The sequence below is a fragment of the Vidua macroura genome, chromosome 6 (genome assembly GCF_024509145.1).
Source record: "Vidua macroura isolate BioBank_ID:100142 chromosome 6, ASM2450914v1, whole genome shotgun sequence".
NCBI lineage: Eukaryota > Metazoa > Chordata > Aves > Passeriformes > Viduidae > Vidua > Vidua macroura.
Genome location: NC_071576.1, coordinates 44,327,379 through 44,343,519, shown reverse-complemented (window position 1 = coordinate 44,343,519; position 16,141 = coordinate 44,327,379). Strand labels below are relative to the sequence as shown.

At 34.9% G+C, this 16,141-nt stretch overlaps 1 protein-coding gene across 3 annotated transcripts in view; it reads right to left on the bottom strand.

The window, feature by feature from the left end:
- Positions 1-5,268: 5,268 nt before the first annotated feature.
- LOC128808673 (carnitine O-palmitoyltransferase 1, liver isoform-like) overlaps positions 5,269-16,141 on the bottom strand; it is a 38,535-nt gene continuing 27,662 nt past the window's right edge. For all 3 annotated transcript variants that reach the window (XM_053980060.1, XM_053980059.1, XM_053980061.1), the window contains 6 exons: positions 15,019-15,183; positions 14,175-14,309; positions 12,965-13,117; positions 11,792-11,896; positions 9,836-9,928; positions 5,269-8,361 (listed from right to left, as the gene is read on the bottom strand). In XM_053980060.1, the coding sequence (XP_053836035.1) occupies positions 8,275-8,361; positions 9,836-9,928; positions 11,792-11,896; positions 12,965-13,117; positions 14,175-14,309; positions 15,019-15,183 (738 nt within the window). In that variant the 3' untranslated portion in view covers positions 5,269-8,274. The remainder of the gene's footprint in view (positions 8,362-9,835; positions 9,929-11,791; positions 11,897-12,964; positions 13,118-14,174; positions 14,310-15,018; positions 15,184-16,141) is intronic.

Genomic DNA, 16,141 nt, shown 5'->3' with positions numbered 1-16,141 from the left:
ATACCAGTGTGTACTGTACATTTTTCTTTTTCCCTTTTTATTATCTTACTGGCTTTTAATCACTCAGTTTCGTTAAGTCAGTTGCTGTAACAATTACTGCAGTTGCAGTTGTTGCAAAAATCACCACTGGGAAAGTAATCACAGTATTTATGATTAACCATGCAAAATAACAAAAATATATTTCAAAATTTAAACCAGTTAAAATAAGTTCTACTTTTAGGCAGAATGTTTAGTGTCTACTAAAGAAACAGGTTTGTTTCTGTGCAATTTTATCACATCCAAATCTAGACACTCTATCAAATTTACATTTTGTAAAATATACCTAGTCCATCAAAGAATCAAATCTATTTATTGTGTATACATCTCTGTGCATGTTATTCATGTATGAAAGTACCAGCAAGACAGAGAAATTTCATTTTTGTACGCAGCATTTGCATTCTACATAGGATTTTCCAAACACGCTTCCAGATTCACTTCTTATTTTTCATGCTATGGATTATATGAAGTCATCTTCAGCCCTGGACAAAATCCTGAGCTTCTGTGACACAAATCTACATCAGCTGTGGATCTTTCTATCTCAGTATCAGATGAATAATCTTTAACACAATGTTTGTCTTAAAGCACACGTCCTGTATGTTTGTCCTTTCATCCACACACTGCAAGTAGTAACCCTTAAATGCTGAAACATTTTTGCTGACAGTTAAAGGCACTGAGATTTTGTGCAGTTAGGTGGTTTCTTGGACATTGTAGCCCCTAAAACAAAAGGTAAGCTACACAGGTTGAAAAAAAAGAGAAAAAACATATACAACTAGAAGGAAATTATTGTATAGTTTTGAAAGGGTAAGTACTGTTTTTATCTTTTTTTTTTAATTGTTGCTACTTAACAAGTCTGCCTCTTACTTAAAAACGATCTGCACTTTAATATTAAAGGAAATAATTAGTGTTAAAAATACAGGCTAAACACATGCTAATTAGATTTGGAATCATCTCAATTAAGTCAGATAATTAAATGTTTCTGAGGCAAATGAACTGCATAATTGCATTGATATTAAGAAACCTGAATAAAAAGAAAAATGTGTAAAAAATCCTAATAGAAGAAAATATTGTCCTTTTTTTGGTAAAAGTCATTGTGCTTTCATTCACCCCAAAAGAGTCTTAAAAGGGTTTGCAGAAACAGTGTAATCTATATAATACCAAATTTAAAGGTTCACAAGTGAAAGAAATGTATTTTTCTTACCAAAAACTGTATTTTTAATTCTGGTGTTTCTTCTAGTATATTTTGAAACCAGAAACCATTATATGCAGAAAGTAGAGTGCCAGATAAACTACTGTGTGGATTAGAAAATATACACAATTGTTACTTTCCAGTAACACAGCCTTAACAACCCATTTTAAAAAGAGGAAAAGGAAAGTATGTTGTACTTTACTCTGTAAGATTATAAGATGAATCTTGAAATTGTATTTAATTCCTTCCCATCTAAGGAAAGAAGAAAACAAAAAAAGGAGACCAAAGGACAACTCAAAAGCTAAATAGAATAATCCCAAGAAACATTCAATTCCTTGTCTTAATTATTGTACTTACTGTTAAGATGAGTAGAACAGAAAAAAGCTCAAGCAAATAAAAACTAAAGAACATATTCCGTCATGCTCCCCCTCAGGTTCTTTTCCCCTACCATTACAGCAAATAAATGACAATTTGAATTTTAAAGAGGAACATGACCTTTAACTTGAATGTGTCTGTTTTACCCTTCTATGGTTTCTGACAAATAAAAGCAAACATGCTCCACACCGGGAGCATTTGCTGAGAGATGTCCACACTCAGCACCTGTTGCTGTTGAGAGCAGTATCTGTGCTTGCATGGTGCTTAATGTGAAAAGGCTTTGTAAATTTATAATAATAAATAATGAAATAAAGCATGTAAAAATATTTTGAGGAAGCTATATTTAGGTAAAGAAATACTTATGTACATTAAAACTGAAACTCAAATATTTTGTTGCTGCTTAAATGAAAATGTGCTACTCCATCTAAGTAGCACTAACTTTAGGACCTCAAGACCCAGTTGTTTTTTTTTGTTTGGCTTTTTTTTTTTGTTTGTTTGTTTTTGTTTTTTTTTTGATGGCATTTCAATTTCAGATAAGTATCTAAATAGTACTGAAACATTTCAAATCCCAAGACTAAAGAAAATCCCGTAGCCCTCAAGGGTTCTCATTCGTAGAGAAAACAGTGTCCCTTGGTGGCAAATGAGGGTAAATGCAGAAGCATTCAGGGGCTTGTGCTAAATGTGATTTATAAGGAAAGTAATCTGTATTAAAACTTCCAATAATTTTAACATATCCATCAGTCTTACATCCCTGGAGTGCCTAGCAATTTTTCAGTTAAAAAATAAATTAAAATAGTAAGTGGTTGTGTCTCCATTACCTTTGGCTTATCTGCCCTGTTGTTGCTTAAGAACACAAACACAAGCAGCTGCAAATTAGCAATCTGTGATATACTACCTGACAGTATATTATCTAGACAAATACATAAATCTGTATCTATAGAACATCAAATTATCTAGAGACAATTTTCATTTTTATTGTACCTGACTGAAGATGATTATTTCGGTCGTGATAGTCAGGAATTAGATGAACTAATTTTAGCTTCTGTGTGCCACAACTGTTTATACTAACTGTATTTGAGTACCTACTTCCAATTGGCAGATAACCTGGAATGAAAAACTAATGATTAGTTTTAATCTACTAAGATGTAATTGCAAGTACATAAAGATTTCCCTAAGAGCACCAGCTAGCCAATAAAGCTTCATAATCACAGATTGGAATTTCTCAAACGGATCATTGTGCATTAAGATATTTGCTTTTCCCCTCTTAATTTCTGGAAGCACCTATTAAGATCTGAAACTGCAGCTCGTTAACATGCCATTGTAACACTTAATTTCATTTATTTACTTGTGATTGATAAATCAAAAGTTTTCCTTTGGATAAAGAAATCTTTCACATAGGTTTTTCTGTTTGTTAAACAGCTGTTGAATAGAAAGTAATATGATTTTTATATCTAAAATTGCACTATATATATATATGTGTGTGTATATATATATATGTATGTATGTAGCAGCACAGCTAGATAAAACTTAGATTGTGAGTTCAAGGAACCTACCTTATTACTCTTGATATGGCACTTACTAAGTGTGTCTTTCCATACTAGCACAGGGCAAATTAGTCAATTTTCTCTAGCCTATAATTTTGCTATCAGTTACAGCATATAATTACCACAGGGCTGGAATTATTTCTGTGTGAACATCTGGATTCCTCTGCTATACTGTGCAACGCGAATAACTTGCAGCCAGACTTGTAAACATTTGTACTCTGAAGAACTGCTGTCTCAGTAACAATACTGACTGCCTCTCTTACTTCAGCCAGGAATATAAAGTTTTAAATCTTAACAGGTGTGCTTTAAAACCTACTTTAAATCCCAAACAAACACAATAAATTTTATTGTTTTTCTGCATAAATCATGTTTTTTAAAGCATGGATTGTATTCAAGTGTAACACCGTGAATAGTCAGTTTAATTGTCAATGGCAGAATGATTTTTGCTTATATTTCAAGTAAAAATATTCCTAAAGAATGATAATGAACAGTAACATACTTCACAGCAACAATGGCATTCGGTGTTTGCAACACCAGGAAGCATTCTCTTATTTCTAAATGGTCTTGAAGAAGTTAGGTAAAAGTCACAACCAAATATGTAAAAAAAGACTTAATCTTGAACTATATAAATTGACTGAGGATAACTGGGATTTAGTCTAAGTAAGAAATAGTCATCTAAAACTGGACTACAAATTCAGCTGTACCATAAATCAGATTGTTCCAAAATGAACAACTGTGTGCTGTGGCATTTCATCACAGATGTGGTGCCACCTGCACTTACTGGAAACCAATCTTTCACCTACCTTGCCAATCCACCAACTCATTAATGGAAATTAAATCTTAATCAGCCAGGAGGGCCAACCCTGTCCTAGGGGCATCAGGGACAGCATCACCAGCCAGAAAAGGGAACTCCCTTGCAGCATCAATAAAAGATTTTGGTGTTACTACAGCCTTACATTCTTCTGAAAGAAATACTACTATTTTTTTGTAAAAGACTTGCTGGGAGAAACAGATTGGGTGTTTGATGACTTTGAAACAAAACCACTTATTCTTACCTGCAACTGAAGATAGGAATGATATGAATACCTAGAGAAAAGAAACTTTTACTTATAACTATTTTATGTATTAAATGATTCATTTTCAAAAAGCCAAATGACCAAACAAAAACCATGACTTAGTGACATTAAAATGGGAAGCTACATATATTTTCATAACATAACAAGGCATATAAATACTGTGGCCCATTCAGCATTACCAGATATTGTTACATATTTTGTATATTATTTCTGTTTTTTCTGTTCAGTGCACAGTTCTGGTTCAGATGCATTCACAACTATAATAGCATCACACTTAATACCTACATTTGTGTTTGCAAAAATAAACCAACCAAACAGAAAATGGAACAAAGACAGAAACCAACTACAGCTGGGTTTTTTAGTTTCAAATTGGAATTTGTTTGAACTTGACAATTTGCTCTCCACCTGTGTGTGCTGTGCTTCCTCCTTACATAGAGAGCAGTTTAGGAAGGTAAGCAAGCAATGTAGAAAAAATTACAATTATTTTTAACCTGATCAGAATTTCGTTCTAATAACTTCAAGAAAAAGGGCAAAGGAAGGAAACATTCATATATAGTGTGATAAACTGTAAGGAAGCGAGCTGGTCAGAAAGATTTTTCTAAATTTAATTTTTATCTTCTGGTACAGAGACTAACAAACTTTCATTATCTTCAACTTTCAAGAAAGCAACTGTTCCACCTGATCACATCTTTATTATCTGTATGACTGTTCCTTCTGGACGGAGAATGCTTGAAGTTGGATCATTGAAATTTTTATGTGGCATCACTACAGAAAAAAGAAAGTGGACACAATTTGATGGCAGAGAAGGGTGAATCAACATGCTAAATCTCCCAAAAGAAGCTGAATTCCTTGTAGTTTGAGTTGTTCATTTACACATTCCCTATTTACTAGAAGACATGTTTAAATCACTGCTAAAATGAACTCAACAGTTCACTGCTACTGTTCCTGATTTGACTTAACAGCAATGGTTTCACAACTCCCGAATTTCAAGAGACTACAGCAAGGGAGCTGGGAAGAAGATATAAAAGATACTAAACATTGTTCTAAGTAGTGGTAATTGTGAAATTTTATTTTGTTTTTTGAAGTCACAGAAGAAAGTAGAAAATAGAAACAAAGTGTAGGATGTAAATAACCAACAACAGATGTAAAGTAACTAAACAAGATAAAAATTAATACATTTTACAAGAGAAAACAATTGGTACAAATGCTGAATTAGAACAACAATTTTCAAGGTCAGGCACACACTTCCCTAGTCCCTCAAAAGCCTCAAGCCTTAGAATATTCAGAGGGGAACAGTATTAATCCCAAACAAGGGTACTCAGCAGATGGACTTCATGCTTTCCTAACTTATGCCATGAGATAGCTGAAATAATAAATTTGAAAAATGCTCACTCGAGGTATATTCCACCAATTCCACACTGCTATTTCATAAACAGAAAAAATTATTATCATCCAAGCTGGCTTTTAGCCACCTCCTCAACCCTAAGTTTGATCTCCTAAATAATTAATTGAGAATCAATGATTCAAGGTTTTATTATCAAATTAGTAGTTTTACTGGAATATGCACATTTAACTTTACAATAAAATATACTGTACTAGAAGGTCCATTCAAATCTAGGTAATTTCAGTTACATTCCTATGGCTTTGAGCAAAAAAAAACCGAAGCAGTTTTACTGTATATACACAATATTGAACGGCAAGATTTAAATTATTTATTAATAACCTACATTTACTGTGGATTTCTAAGATTTACATCCAAAAAGCATATTTTATTTACATGCTGCTGACATTTTAAACAAAAAGAAATAAAAATATTATCTGTTCAGGAACTACATCTATTCAAAATTTAAAAAGATACATTTAACACCACAAAACATTTTAAACATTTACAATAAAAAAGAGCTTTCTGTGCCAATCATACTTACTCTCCAAGAATGCAAAATTGCACTAACTACAATTAGATTAGAAACACTTAAGACCTGAGAGTGAAATCTAAACTTTTTTTTTTTTTTTAAGGAAATCCTAAAAGCTAATATATGTTCATTTAAACACAGACTGGTCAGTGGTCAATTAAAAAAAAAAAAAAAAAAAAGCCAACACCAAAAACAACCCCCAAACCCCCAGTGCATTATTTCTGCAGCTCCAAAAATAGATCACTATAAAATTGTTGCAGTAGCTTGATAAGTGCCAGGCCTGCCAGATGCAGTAAGGCTTATTTCAAAGTGTCCTTTCCCAAACACTGTACCCTAATAAAATAATGACTGTCTTTGATCAGTTCCTGTGAGGATTCCCACATTTATGTAAGCATGCAGTCACTTAAGTATGTATCTTGGATTTTTGAGGGTTCCCACCCCAAGCATACACATGCAGGTGTTTTAACAGCTAGATCGGAGTAAAAATAAGCATAAAGAGGCATAGAAAGTTAGAAGTATTGGCCAAAAAACATTCAAAGTCTAATGAGAAGTTTTATATCCACCCCAAGGGTCTTTTAAACTCAGCAGAGCTCAGGAGCATCATTCACCATATTAGTAACCATCATGTACCTTATATAAAATAATAATAACAAAAAAAAAGTTGTGCTAACAAGTACATTTTACTGCACTGCAGGATGTAAAAAAAGGTACCACACTTATAAAGCCTGGGGAAGAGAAGCATCATGCCAAAGTTACTCCACTTGGTAGCAGCCATTTTATTTCGGCACTTGGAAACACCATGCTCCTTTTCGAGTGAAAAAGCTTTCCCCTCCCTCCCCGTATCCTTTAGAAACTGCTTGAGCAAGAGCATCTCCCAGGAGGGGTTTGAGAAGGCCATGATTTTCCCACTCTGGAGCTATTTCCCATGGCTTTAGCAGCTTGCCCTTCTCATGCAGGTGGCTGGCAATGCAGTAGTGGTCCTCCCAGGCAAACTGCAATCAGCCCACACGGGCAGCCTTGCTTTTTGCAGACTTCCCAACAGGTTGCATTCAACTCAATTAACATTTCCCAGGACCCAGAAACCCGAGTGACCACCAATTCCACCAAAACAAACACATTAATATCTGTTAATTCCAAACAAGTTAGTCCTGCCCTTCCTAAGGACTGACCTTTGCAATTTAAGACAGGAGCATTTAGTTAGAATTTTAAACCTGACTGCACCATTTGGCAACATATTCACATCTGCTTATGCCACTTCATCCTAATTTGTAATTTGAAAACCAGATCTGCATCACTACAACCTTCCCTCTTTCACCACTGAAACAACTCCCAGCATATGCCTTTTTCCTGGGCTAAGGATCTTTGTTTTTCTAAGGCACTTGCATGAACAAGCACACAGGTCCATTTATTTATACAGAAATAAAATCAACGTCACTAACAGGCATGTAAGCAGTAAGAAAAACGAGATACCTGCTAATGAGGGGACACATTGTACTATCCAATGGCTGGGTTTCTTTGTTTTTTTTTTTTTTTTTTGCTTTTCAAAAACCATAAGATTTCTACAACTTAGTGTGTAAAGGTGGGTTACAGCAGGGATTTTTTGGTATGTTTTACAGAATTTACCTCTAAAAAGAAACCAAGGAAGGCAAATGGCCACAAGTTTTGTCACTCATTTACATAAAGCAGCAGATATATTGAAGAACATTCTGCTATTAATACATAGCAAATCTAAATTTTCTAGTATTCAAGTTGGTGTGTTTTATCCCTTTGATTCTGGAAACAACTAAACTAATTTAAAGTTTAAAAAAAAAAAGTGTATACAAATTAAGAGAAAACTGCAGAAGTTAGAATATACATGACTTCATGCAATGATACTATGCTTCCTCTCTAGAAACATGGAAGATTTTAGAAGTCATCCTTTGTCGAAATAAGCTCTTCCATACTACTGACAAAAAAAAAACTCAAAACAAACCACAACAAAAAAGACACATTTAATATACTGCTAAGGTTTTAATAGGTGATCAAGAAGGTGCTGACTCAGTTTCTTCTCCAGCTACTCTTCAACAAACCTTGCTCTTGTTCACTGTGCAGAAATGTTCTCATCCCACCAAGAGGAGATTGCTTGGCATCAAGAATGCAGATCACTTTGTACAGTTTTTGCTAAGGTTAAATAAACCCATGATGTCAACCATTGCTTTCTCAATGTTCTTTCCAAAGCGATGAGAATCCTTTAAAAACAAACAAACAAAAACCAAAACCAAATACTTGCACTGTCCATCAACAGATATTTTTCAGGCAAAAGAAGAAACTTTCTAATATTTTGTAGTTTTGGAGCTTCTGGAATTCAGGCACCTATTTTACCATACAGTGGGGATTTTAATAACAGAAATTTTAACGCTATACAGATGAATCCAGGTTTATGCTAGTACTGACCAATGAGTTCTTCATTATGTGTTTACTTTCCTACAGTCAGAAATGGGATCATATCCTTTTGAAATCAGATGCATGTATAGCTTTCTGCTACTTTAAAATTGCTGGGTTTTGATATTGCTTTTCCTACAAGATTTCGGAAAAGTTCATTTCCAGAAATCAAAGGAGTGTTCAGTGAGTGGATGACTGATGACCAATACTGAAAGAGCAGAAAAATTATTTTTATTTGAGTTCCTATCAGAAATGCTGAATCATTTGCCATTGAAAAAAAGTATTGGAAATGAAAATGACAACTTTCTAAGTGTAAACAAAACAGGAACTTGTTCTGTTTATTCTCAGCATTAGATGAATGGTACAAGAAAGAAATTAATATTACAAATGTAAATTATTAGCTACATTACAGGATCTACTTCAGTGACCCTACTAATATTAAGGCCACACACACAGAATGGCTGCATTTTCTGTATGGACCTTTGACTTGACTGATAAGTAAAAAAAACAGAGTGAAATTAAAGTGCAAGCTAACAGGCATCTGAAGAACAATTTCAACTATGAAAAAAACAAAGTTGTATTTCCTAATCTTTAATGATTAACCAGAAGCACCATCATCTCCTGGACAAGTTAAGGTCAAAAGAGGAAAACTAGGTCAGCTACATAACCCTGAATGAACTCAGCATATTTAATAAGGCCATAAAAATATAAAAGGGAAGGATGAATTGAACTCAAAGCAGTTCTCCACAACAGCAGCATATTCAACATATGACATCTACTGTCCTCTAATAATGGGTGTTATTTTAATAAATTTTTGATTAATTATTTCTTAAGCACAGATTATAATTTATGGGTCAGCTTTGTTCAGCATTATTTAAACCAGGAAGGCTTAAATAGACAGCATACATTTTACTCTGTCTTTACAGCTGCAGGCTGAGACAAGCCAATCAAAACTGTAATAAGAAAAACCAAGATATGCCCATCTTTCTATTTAGGGGACACGTGATCATTTCACATGAGTTGCAGGGAACTGCACATGTGTAAAGGAGATCCTGGGCCACGTGTTTTCTTTATGCTTGAAAGTGTAAGTGAAATAGAATACGGTATTCCTGGTTCATGAAACTATTAAATTTATACAACTGGAGACAAAAAACTCCAACAAAGCAGCATATATTGAGAAAGAAAAACCACATTATTTATATTTTAGACAACGAGTAGTACAGTTCTATAAGCACACAGCAGAACAGATTTATTAAACCATAGGAAAGGACTGACCCTTACCGTCTCAGAACAAGATATTTTGCTGGAGACATGGAAATGGATGGAATTTTCATCCAAGATAATGTAAGAAACACCATAACCATCATCAGCCACCTAGGGGAAGAAAGAAGAGAAAAACACCTTCTAAACTTTTTGTTTCTCCTTCATTCTCAACTTATGTACAATTAAGAAGATGATGCAGTTTTTAAAATCAGTTGCAATTTCCTCAAGATTTAATGCATAATTTCTGAAGATTGGCTCCACTTAAGGAATAGTTCTAGTCTCATCTGAAGTGCATGGAATAACGACTTTCTGAATATTTGTCTGTAATATTTCCCAGCTTTAATAGTTTGAAATAAAATACTTATTCAGGTATTTTTTTAAATAGAAAGACAATAGAAAGTCCTAAGCGGCTATACAGCTTCAGTGCTTAAGCAGCAAGGAATAAATTAGTTCAGTTGTAACCTAAACAATCAGCCTCCTGGTATCATTCTGCAGATGTAAACAAACACAGTGTAAAAGCCTTGCATTACGAAAACTTGCCAAATGCAAGTTCTCTTGTGACTCTACAGCAAACATGTGATTCTGAACAGCGGTATCACAAGCAGAGGTCTGGTCTAATTTCAACATTAGTAGCATTAACTGTGCCAAGTTTCAGACTGATGTTATATTCAAACTATGCTTGGTAAACACAGATTATCCTCCTGTCACCCCTCTTCATGTCCTTCCTAACTCAAAGGATCACAACATTCCACTGCCACTGCTGCTAAGCAGTCGGACAGTCTTCTCACTGTTAGTACTACAGAGATAAGCTCTACTGAATGCTTTAAAAAAACCTTTAAAACCAATAAAAATCACATGCATGGAAAGCTGATGTACTGAATCTCTGAGCTAATTCAGCAAACCAAAGCACAGTTTTTGTAAACACAAACAAAAGGAAAACAGTGTTAGAAATTCCTGCAGCCAAAACCCTCTTCTATTGCCTTTTGGGCATTTGGAATACTGACTTCATAATGGCCTGAGGAAGTCAGTATCTCAAGAATGAGCAGTATGGCCACAGCTAGGCCTCCTTGATACTGCAAGTCAAATTAATTCCAACTTCAAAAACTACTGACAGCTCTATCAGAAACATGAGTAAATAAACATCAACAATTTGACACACCCCACCTCCCATCCCCCATCTTCCAGCTTGACAAACCAGCCAAAATACACTAGACTTGTCACCCTAATTTCTGTGGGGCAAAGAGCAGTCCTGTGATACCTCTCAGTGTTCCTTCAACAGAAACACTTTTTGAAAACAGATTAATCTGTTATAACAGCCCCATAAGGCTGCTTAAGAGGTCTTGTTGACACCAATATTCTCATCAATGGCCAAGCTTAAATACCAATAAAATTTCACAGCAAATAAGCATCTTGTCAAATCTCTAACAATACATTGGTTTCCTGCAAGTCTACAGAAGCCATAGAACATGACTATATTCTTGACTTGGCAATTATTCACACTTAGGAGGGCAAGCAGAACAATGGAGGAATATACAAACACATTTATTCATCAAGCAGGAAATATAAGAATAAGCAAAGTATAAGTACTTTTACAAATCCCAACCTTAAAATCTAGTTTAAGTAATAAGGCATTTGTCACTGTAATAACAGCCTGATGTACAGAAGATCTGGGCACAGGCAATGTGATAAGAACCCCAACTTCATCAGATCTCTTTGCCATGGAGCCCTGTACCACAATTCATAACTATGTGCTTCTTTAAGAATAATCCCTTCTTGTAGTGGGATACCAGAAAAAGGTGACACAGACTTTTCTGAGCACAGACACATCACGGGAAAGTATTAAGTACATGCATTTAAAAGCATGAGCTGCACCTCTGATATGCAACAATGAGGGATTACAGATCTGAACATTTCTGACTGGTGTTTTGGAAGTAAAACTCTTTTTTAGTGGGTACTTGTACTTAGGAAACATACCGGTCCAAACCCTCCACCAGAGGATAACATCTCTGGGTTCTTCTTCAGATCAATGTGCTGCTGGGGTGTCTGACTTGTTGACAGCCTCCAAGGTTCTGACAAAACCTTTATTAGGTATGAAAGAGATGCAGACAAATAAAAAACTCCATTTAAGAACATGCAATTTTCTCAAAAACCAGTCAAGATAGCAAGTGTTGTAACAAGTGCAATATTGCTTTATAAACTGTTAGAAAACACTTTATAAAGCAATATTAAGGATGCCTCCCATTTCAATGGAATGAAAAACTAAGAAGCTTAAATGAAACAGTTAAACTTGTCCTGATATGGAAACCATTAACATCTGAGGAAGTGATGTCAATTCCTCAAGGAGAATAAAATAGAATTTCAATAGAAATACTACGTCAAACAAGATTACCTGGTCTACAGCCTTGTAACTTACAGACAAAAGATATTATTTTAACAAGACCATTATTAGTCCTATTCAAATCCCAGGAAGATCCTACATCAAGTTAGAAGCTTGTAAAATCTCGAACAACAGATCTTGAAAGCTTGTGGAAACTGTAGAAAATTGTTTTATTCTTGACATTTTAGAGAGCAAGCAGGCAAATGAGAGTAGCTTAATTTTGAGGCAAGATGGAACACATTTTTTCTTAACCAGAAAAAATGAGGAAGTGCAGTGTAATTATTTTTATAAAATCCAACCTTAAAATCTAGTTTAATTAATAATTTGTCAGAGTAATATACAATGACATTAATGCCATATACAGCTTCTTTAACTCTTAGTAACTTAAAAGGAATTGAATTTGTCAATTTCACAAGAAAATTCTCGAAGGAAACAGCCTCTGTTGTACTCCCTTGAAAATACACAAAACCCACAAGCAAAAAAATTTTTTTCAATACTGACTATATATTTCCTGCAAATCTAAGTAACATGTATTATGCTAAAAAGCTCACTGAAAGCATTCTTCCAGGTCTATCAACAAATTTATACATAAAGGAAAATGAAACCAACTCAAGAATTTATCAGCAGATGTTAAACAGCACTAGCTGCAATTTTACTTTTTTTCTTAAGAAAACCAGAGCTGTACAAGTATCTTGAGCAGATACCACAAAACACTAACTCACCAAAGGACTATTTACAGCAATGAAGAGTTATCAATAAAAGTCACCTACTTCCTTGAGGAAAGGAGAATCTACAGCGAGGTACTTGGACACGACGTAAAGGCAGAAGAGGTGGCGGTCAATGCCAGCCCCGGTCATGGCAAGGCGATACAAGAGCTGATGTTTGTCAGCTGCCTGCCGGAAGAACTTCAGCGTGTTTTCTCTCTAACAAATAAAAAAAAATATTAAGAAAACTCAGTTAAGTGAACTGCATTAAGGATGAAGGTGCAGAAACTAAGTTACAGCAAGGACTCTCAAGCCTTGAGCACTTAAAGGTCAAGTACAAGACAACTAACCTCCAATAGTATCCCCTGGCTTTTCAAACTCATGTATTTATTTCAGTTATTAGCAAGTGTCTGCTATTACCTGCTGTAAACTGCATAATGAAAACGAATTTGTATTTTAAGTGTTAGCTAACCCTACCATCAAACATGATTACAACTCAATCTTACTACATTATTTATAATTTCTACAGATACTGGTCTTAAAGAGTTATAGAGAGCAAATCTCAACGTGATTTAAGAAAACAAACTGCCAGAGCTATTTTAGAAGGCAAACTGCCAACACTGAAGGTACAGAGGTCCATAAATGCTGGTCATCAAAATCAACATACAGGAGCAACTACTTCCTTCCTGTGAATTATTCTTGCTTCCCTATCAGAAAGGAAAGCTTAACTGGTATGAGATTATTTGTTCTACAAATCTATGTTTGAGCTTTAGAAGTCACAAAAATTTCACAAGTAATCACAGTTTCCTGGAGTTCAGAAACAGGTAAATAAGGTTATATTTGGTTAAGTTCTGACATTCTTTTTTGCTTTATTGACAGAAAACATGGACAATTACCTAAAGCAGCTCTTCCTTACTGAAAAAAAAAAAGCATCATTCTAAATGATGTAAAAACTATTAAAAACTATTTGAGGACTTACATGGTTGCCTAGTGCCTTATGAATTATGACAGAATCTTAGTTTGGTTGGGTTGGAAGGGACCTTTAAGATCATCTCATTCCAACCTCCCTGCCATGGGCACGGGCATCTTCTACTAGAACAGGTTGCTCAGAGCTCCATCCAGCCTGGCCTTGAACACTGCCAGGAATGGAACATCCACAACTTCTCTGGGAAATCTGTCCCAGTGCCTCACCACCCTCACAGTGAAGAATTTATTCCTAAAGCCCAATCCAAACCTACTGTCTCAATTGCACAAGGCACCAACACCATGAACTTACATTTTCAGTTGGGTCTTCCATGGCTTGGACAAAACGACAGGACTCAACCGTGCACGAACGAACCGTTTCAGTCCTGCCTTCTCGGAACAGGCGCGTCATGGACGCTTCATACGTTAAAGAAAACTTTCCCATATCCTTGAAAAAGGGAAAAATAAGAACTTAAAAGTTTAGATAGACTTGGTCGCTGTTTATTAATCAACAGTCCAAGCTAAGCACACAGGCTATGAATCACTCCACAGATTAAACTCAACATTTAAAGTTTTCAGTAGTCCACCATTAGCCCACTTACCTGAAGATAATAAAGGCAAAAATAAGATTAGCAGCAGGAGTTGATAAACACCAACAGAACAACCAGACTAGCAAGGACTACACCCTGCATTTCATATTCAACCTTTTTCAGTTTATAAGAGAAGCTGAATGTTGCTACACTGGTCTTTTTTGACAGCACATTACAGGAAAGGAGAACTAACAGAAGAAATTACAGGTAAGCGTTTCTGTTAATCCTCTTCGGGAGGATTATGTGTGCATCATGTCTGACTAATCTAGAAGGTAAACTTAACATTGTTTAGATTATAAACACAGCTACTAGAAGTTTCATATCTTCTTTCTAGTCCAAAATGCCTAGGATTAGAAAAACTAAGCAGAAGAGAAAAATTCAGAAATGTATCAATATGTGAACCATTGTAGAATTGATTTCCAGCTAGTAATCTACTTAGTATCAATTTGCATTGAATGTCTCTAACAACTTTCTACAAGCAGTGCAAGATTACACAATCACATGTTTTAGTCACAAACATGTTACGCCCAGACTAATGAGGCTCTGCAAGGCAGAAACTGTTCTTACCCGATAGTGAGCGAGCTGCAGGGCAAGTTGCACAAAGGCATCAGGGCTGGTTTTCACTTTCTTTATTAGTCCTTTCCCAAAAGTATCAAAATAAAATGAACAGAAGTCCACATCATCTGCTAGAGCCACAGCAGTGCTCAGAGACTTCTCAATCACTTCTTGGCACTTAAATAAACAAACAAACAAACACCTGTATGTATATAAACATGTACTCGTGATATTGGAGAGAACTATTGAAAAAGTACAAGTATTTTTAACTGTTCAACAGGAAATGCTTGCCTTTATGCATGCCAGGAACATCATAACCTAAATAATATTCCTTTAGAGAAAGAAAAGAAGCTATATTTGCTAGAAAGTTAAAATTCAAAAAGCTAATAAAAATTTAAGCCAATACACATCCAAAAATAACTCTTCTAAAACCCACCAGCATTAAAACTGTTCAGATCAGAATATAAAAGAATGGCCTACAGAATGGCATTAGTAGTGTGGCTTCCAAGCTCCCATACATACTTAATTAAATACATCACCAACCATAAGCTTTGTATTCAAAATTAAAATCCAAATAGATGGTGGCAGTTTTTCTGGAAACTCAGGCGCAAAAAAAAAAAAAAAAAACAAAACAAAAAAAAAAACACCACCCCCCCCAAAAAAAAAAACAAAAAAAACCCCAAAAAACCCACAAAAAAACCCCAAAACAAAACAGAAAACCACCAAAAAACAAACAAACAAACAAACAAAAAACCCGTAGAAAAATAAAATCTTATTAGATGAACTATGAACACAAAAAAAGGACAGTTATTCTAAAGGAACTATTATACAGAAGTAGTTGTTGTGACAACAGTAATAAAACCTCAGCAACTAAATATTTATTTTAATACAGTCACTTTTTAAAAGAGGTGGCCACTTATTTTTGACATACTGCCAATTAAGAAAGCCTCTAGTAAAATGTTGGCATTTCCCAGTCAGAATTCTTAAAGACTGAAATCAAAACTCCCTGATTTTCTAAGCAATCTCAGTAATGGCTACAACATGAAGTACACAACCTACAGGACTCAAAGGAATTTAGAACTGATTTATAGGGTTATCAATAATTACATAAATGATTTGACCACTGAGGAAAAGA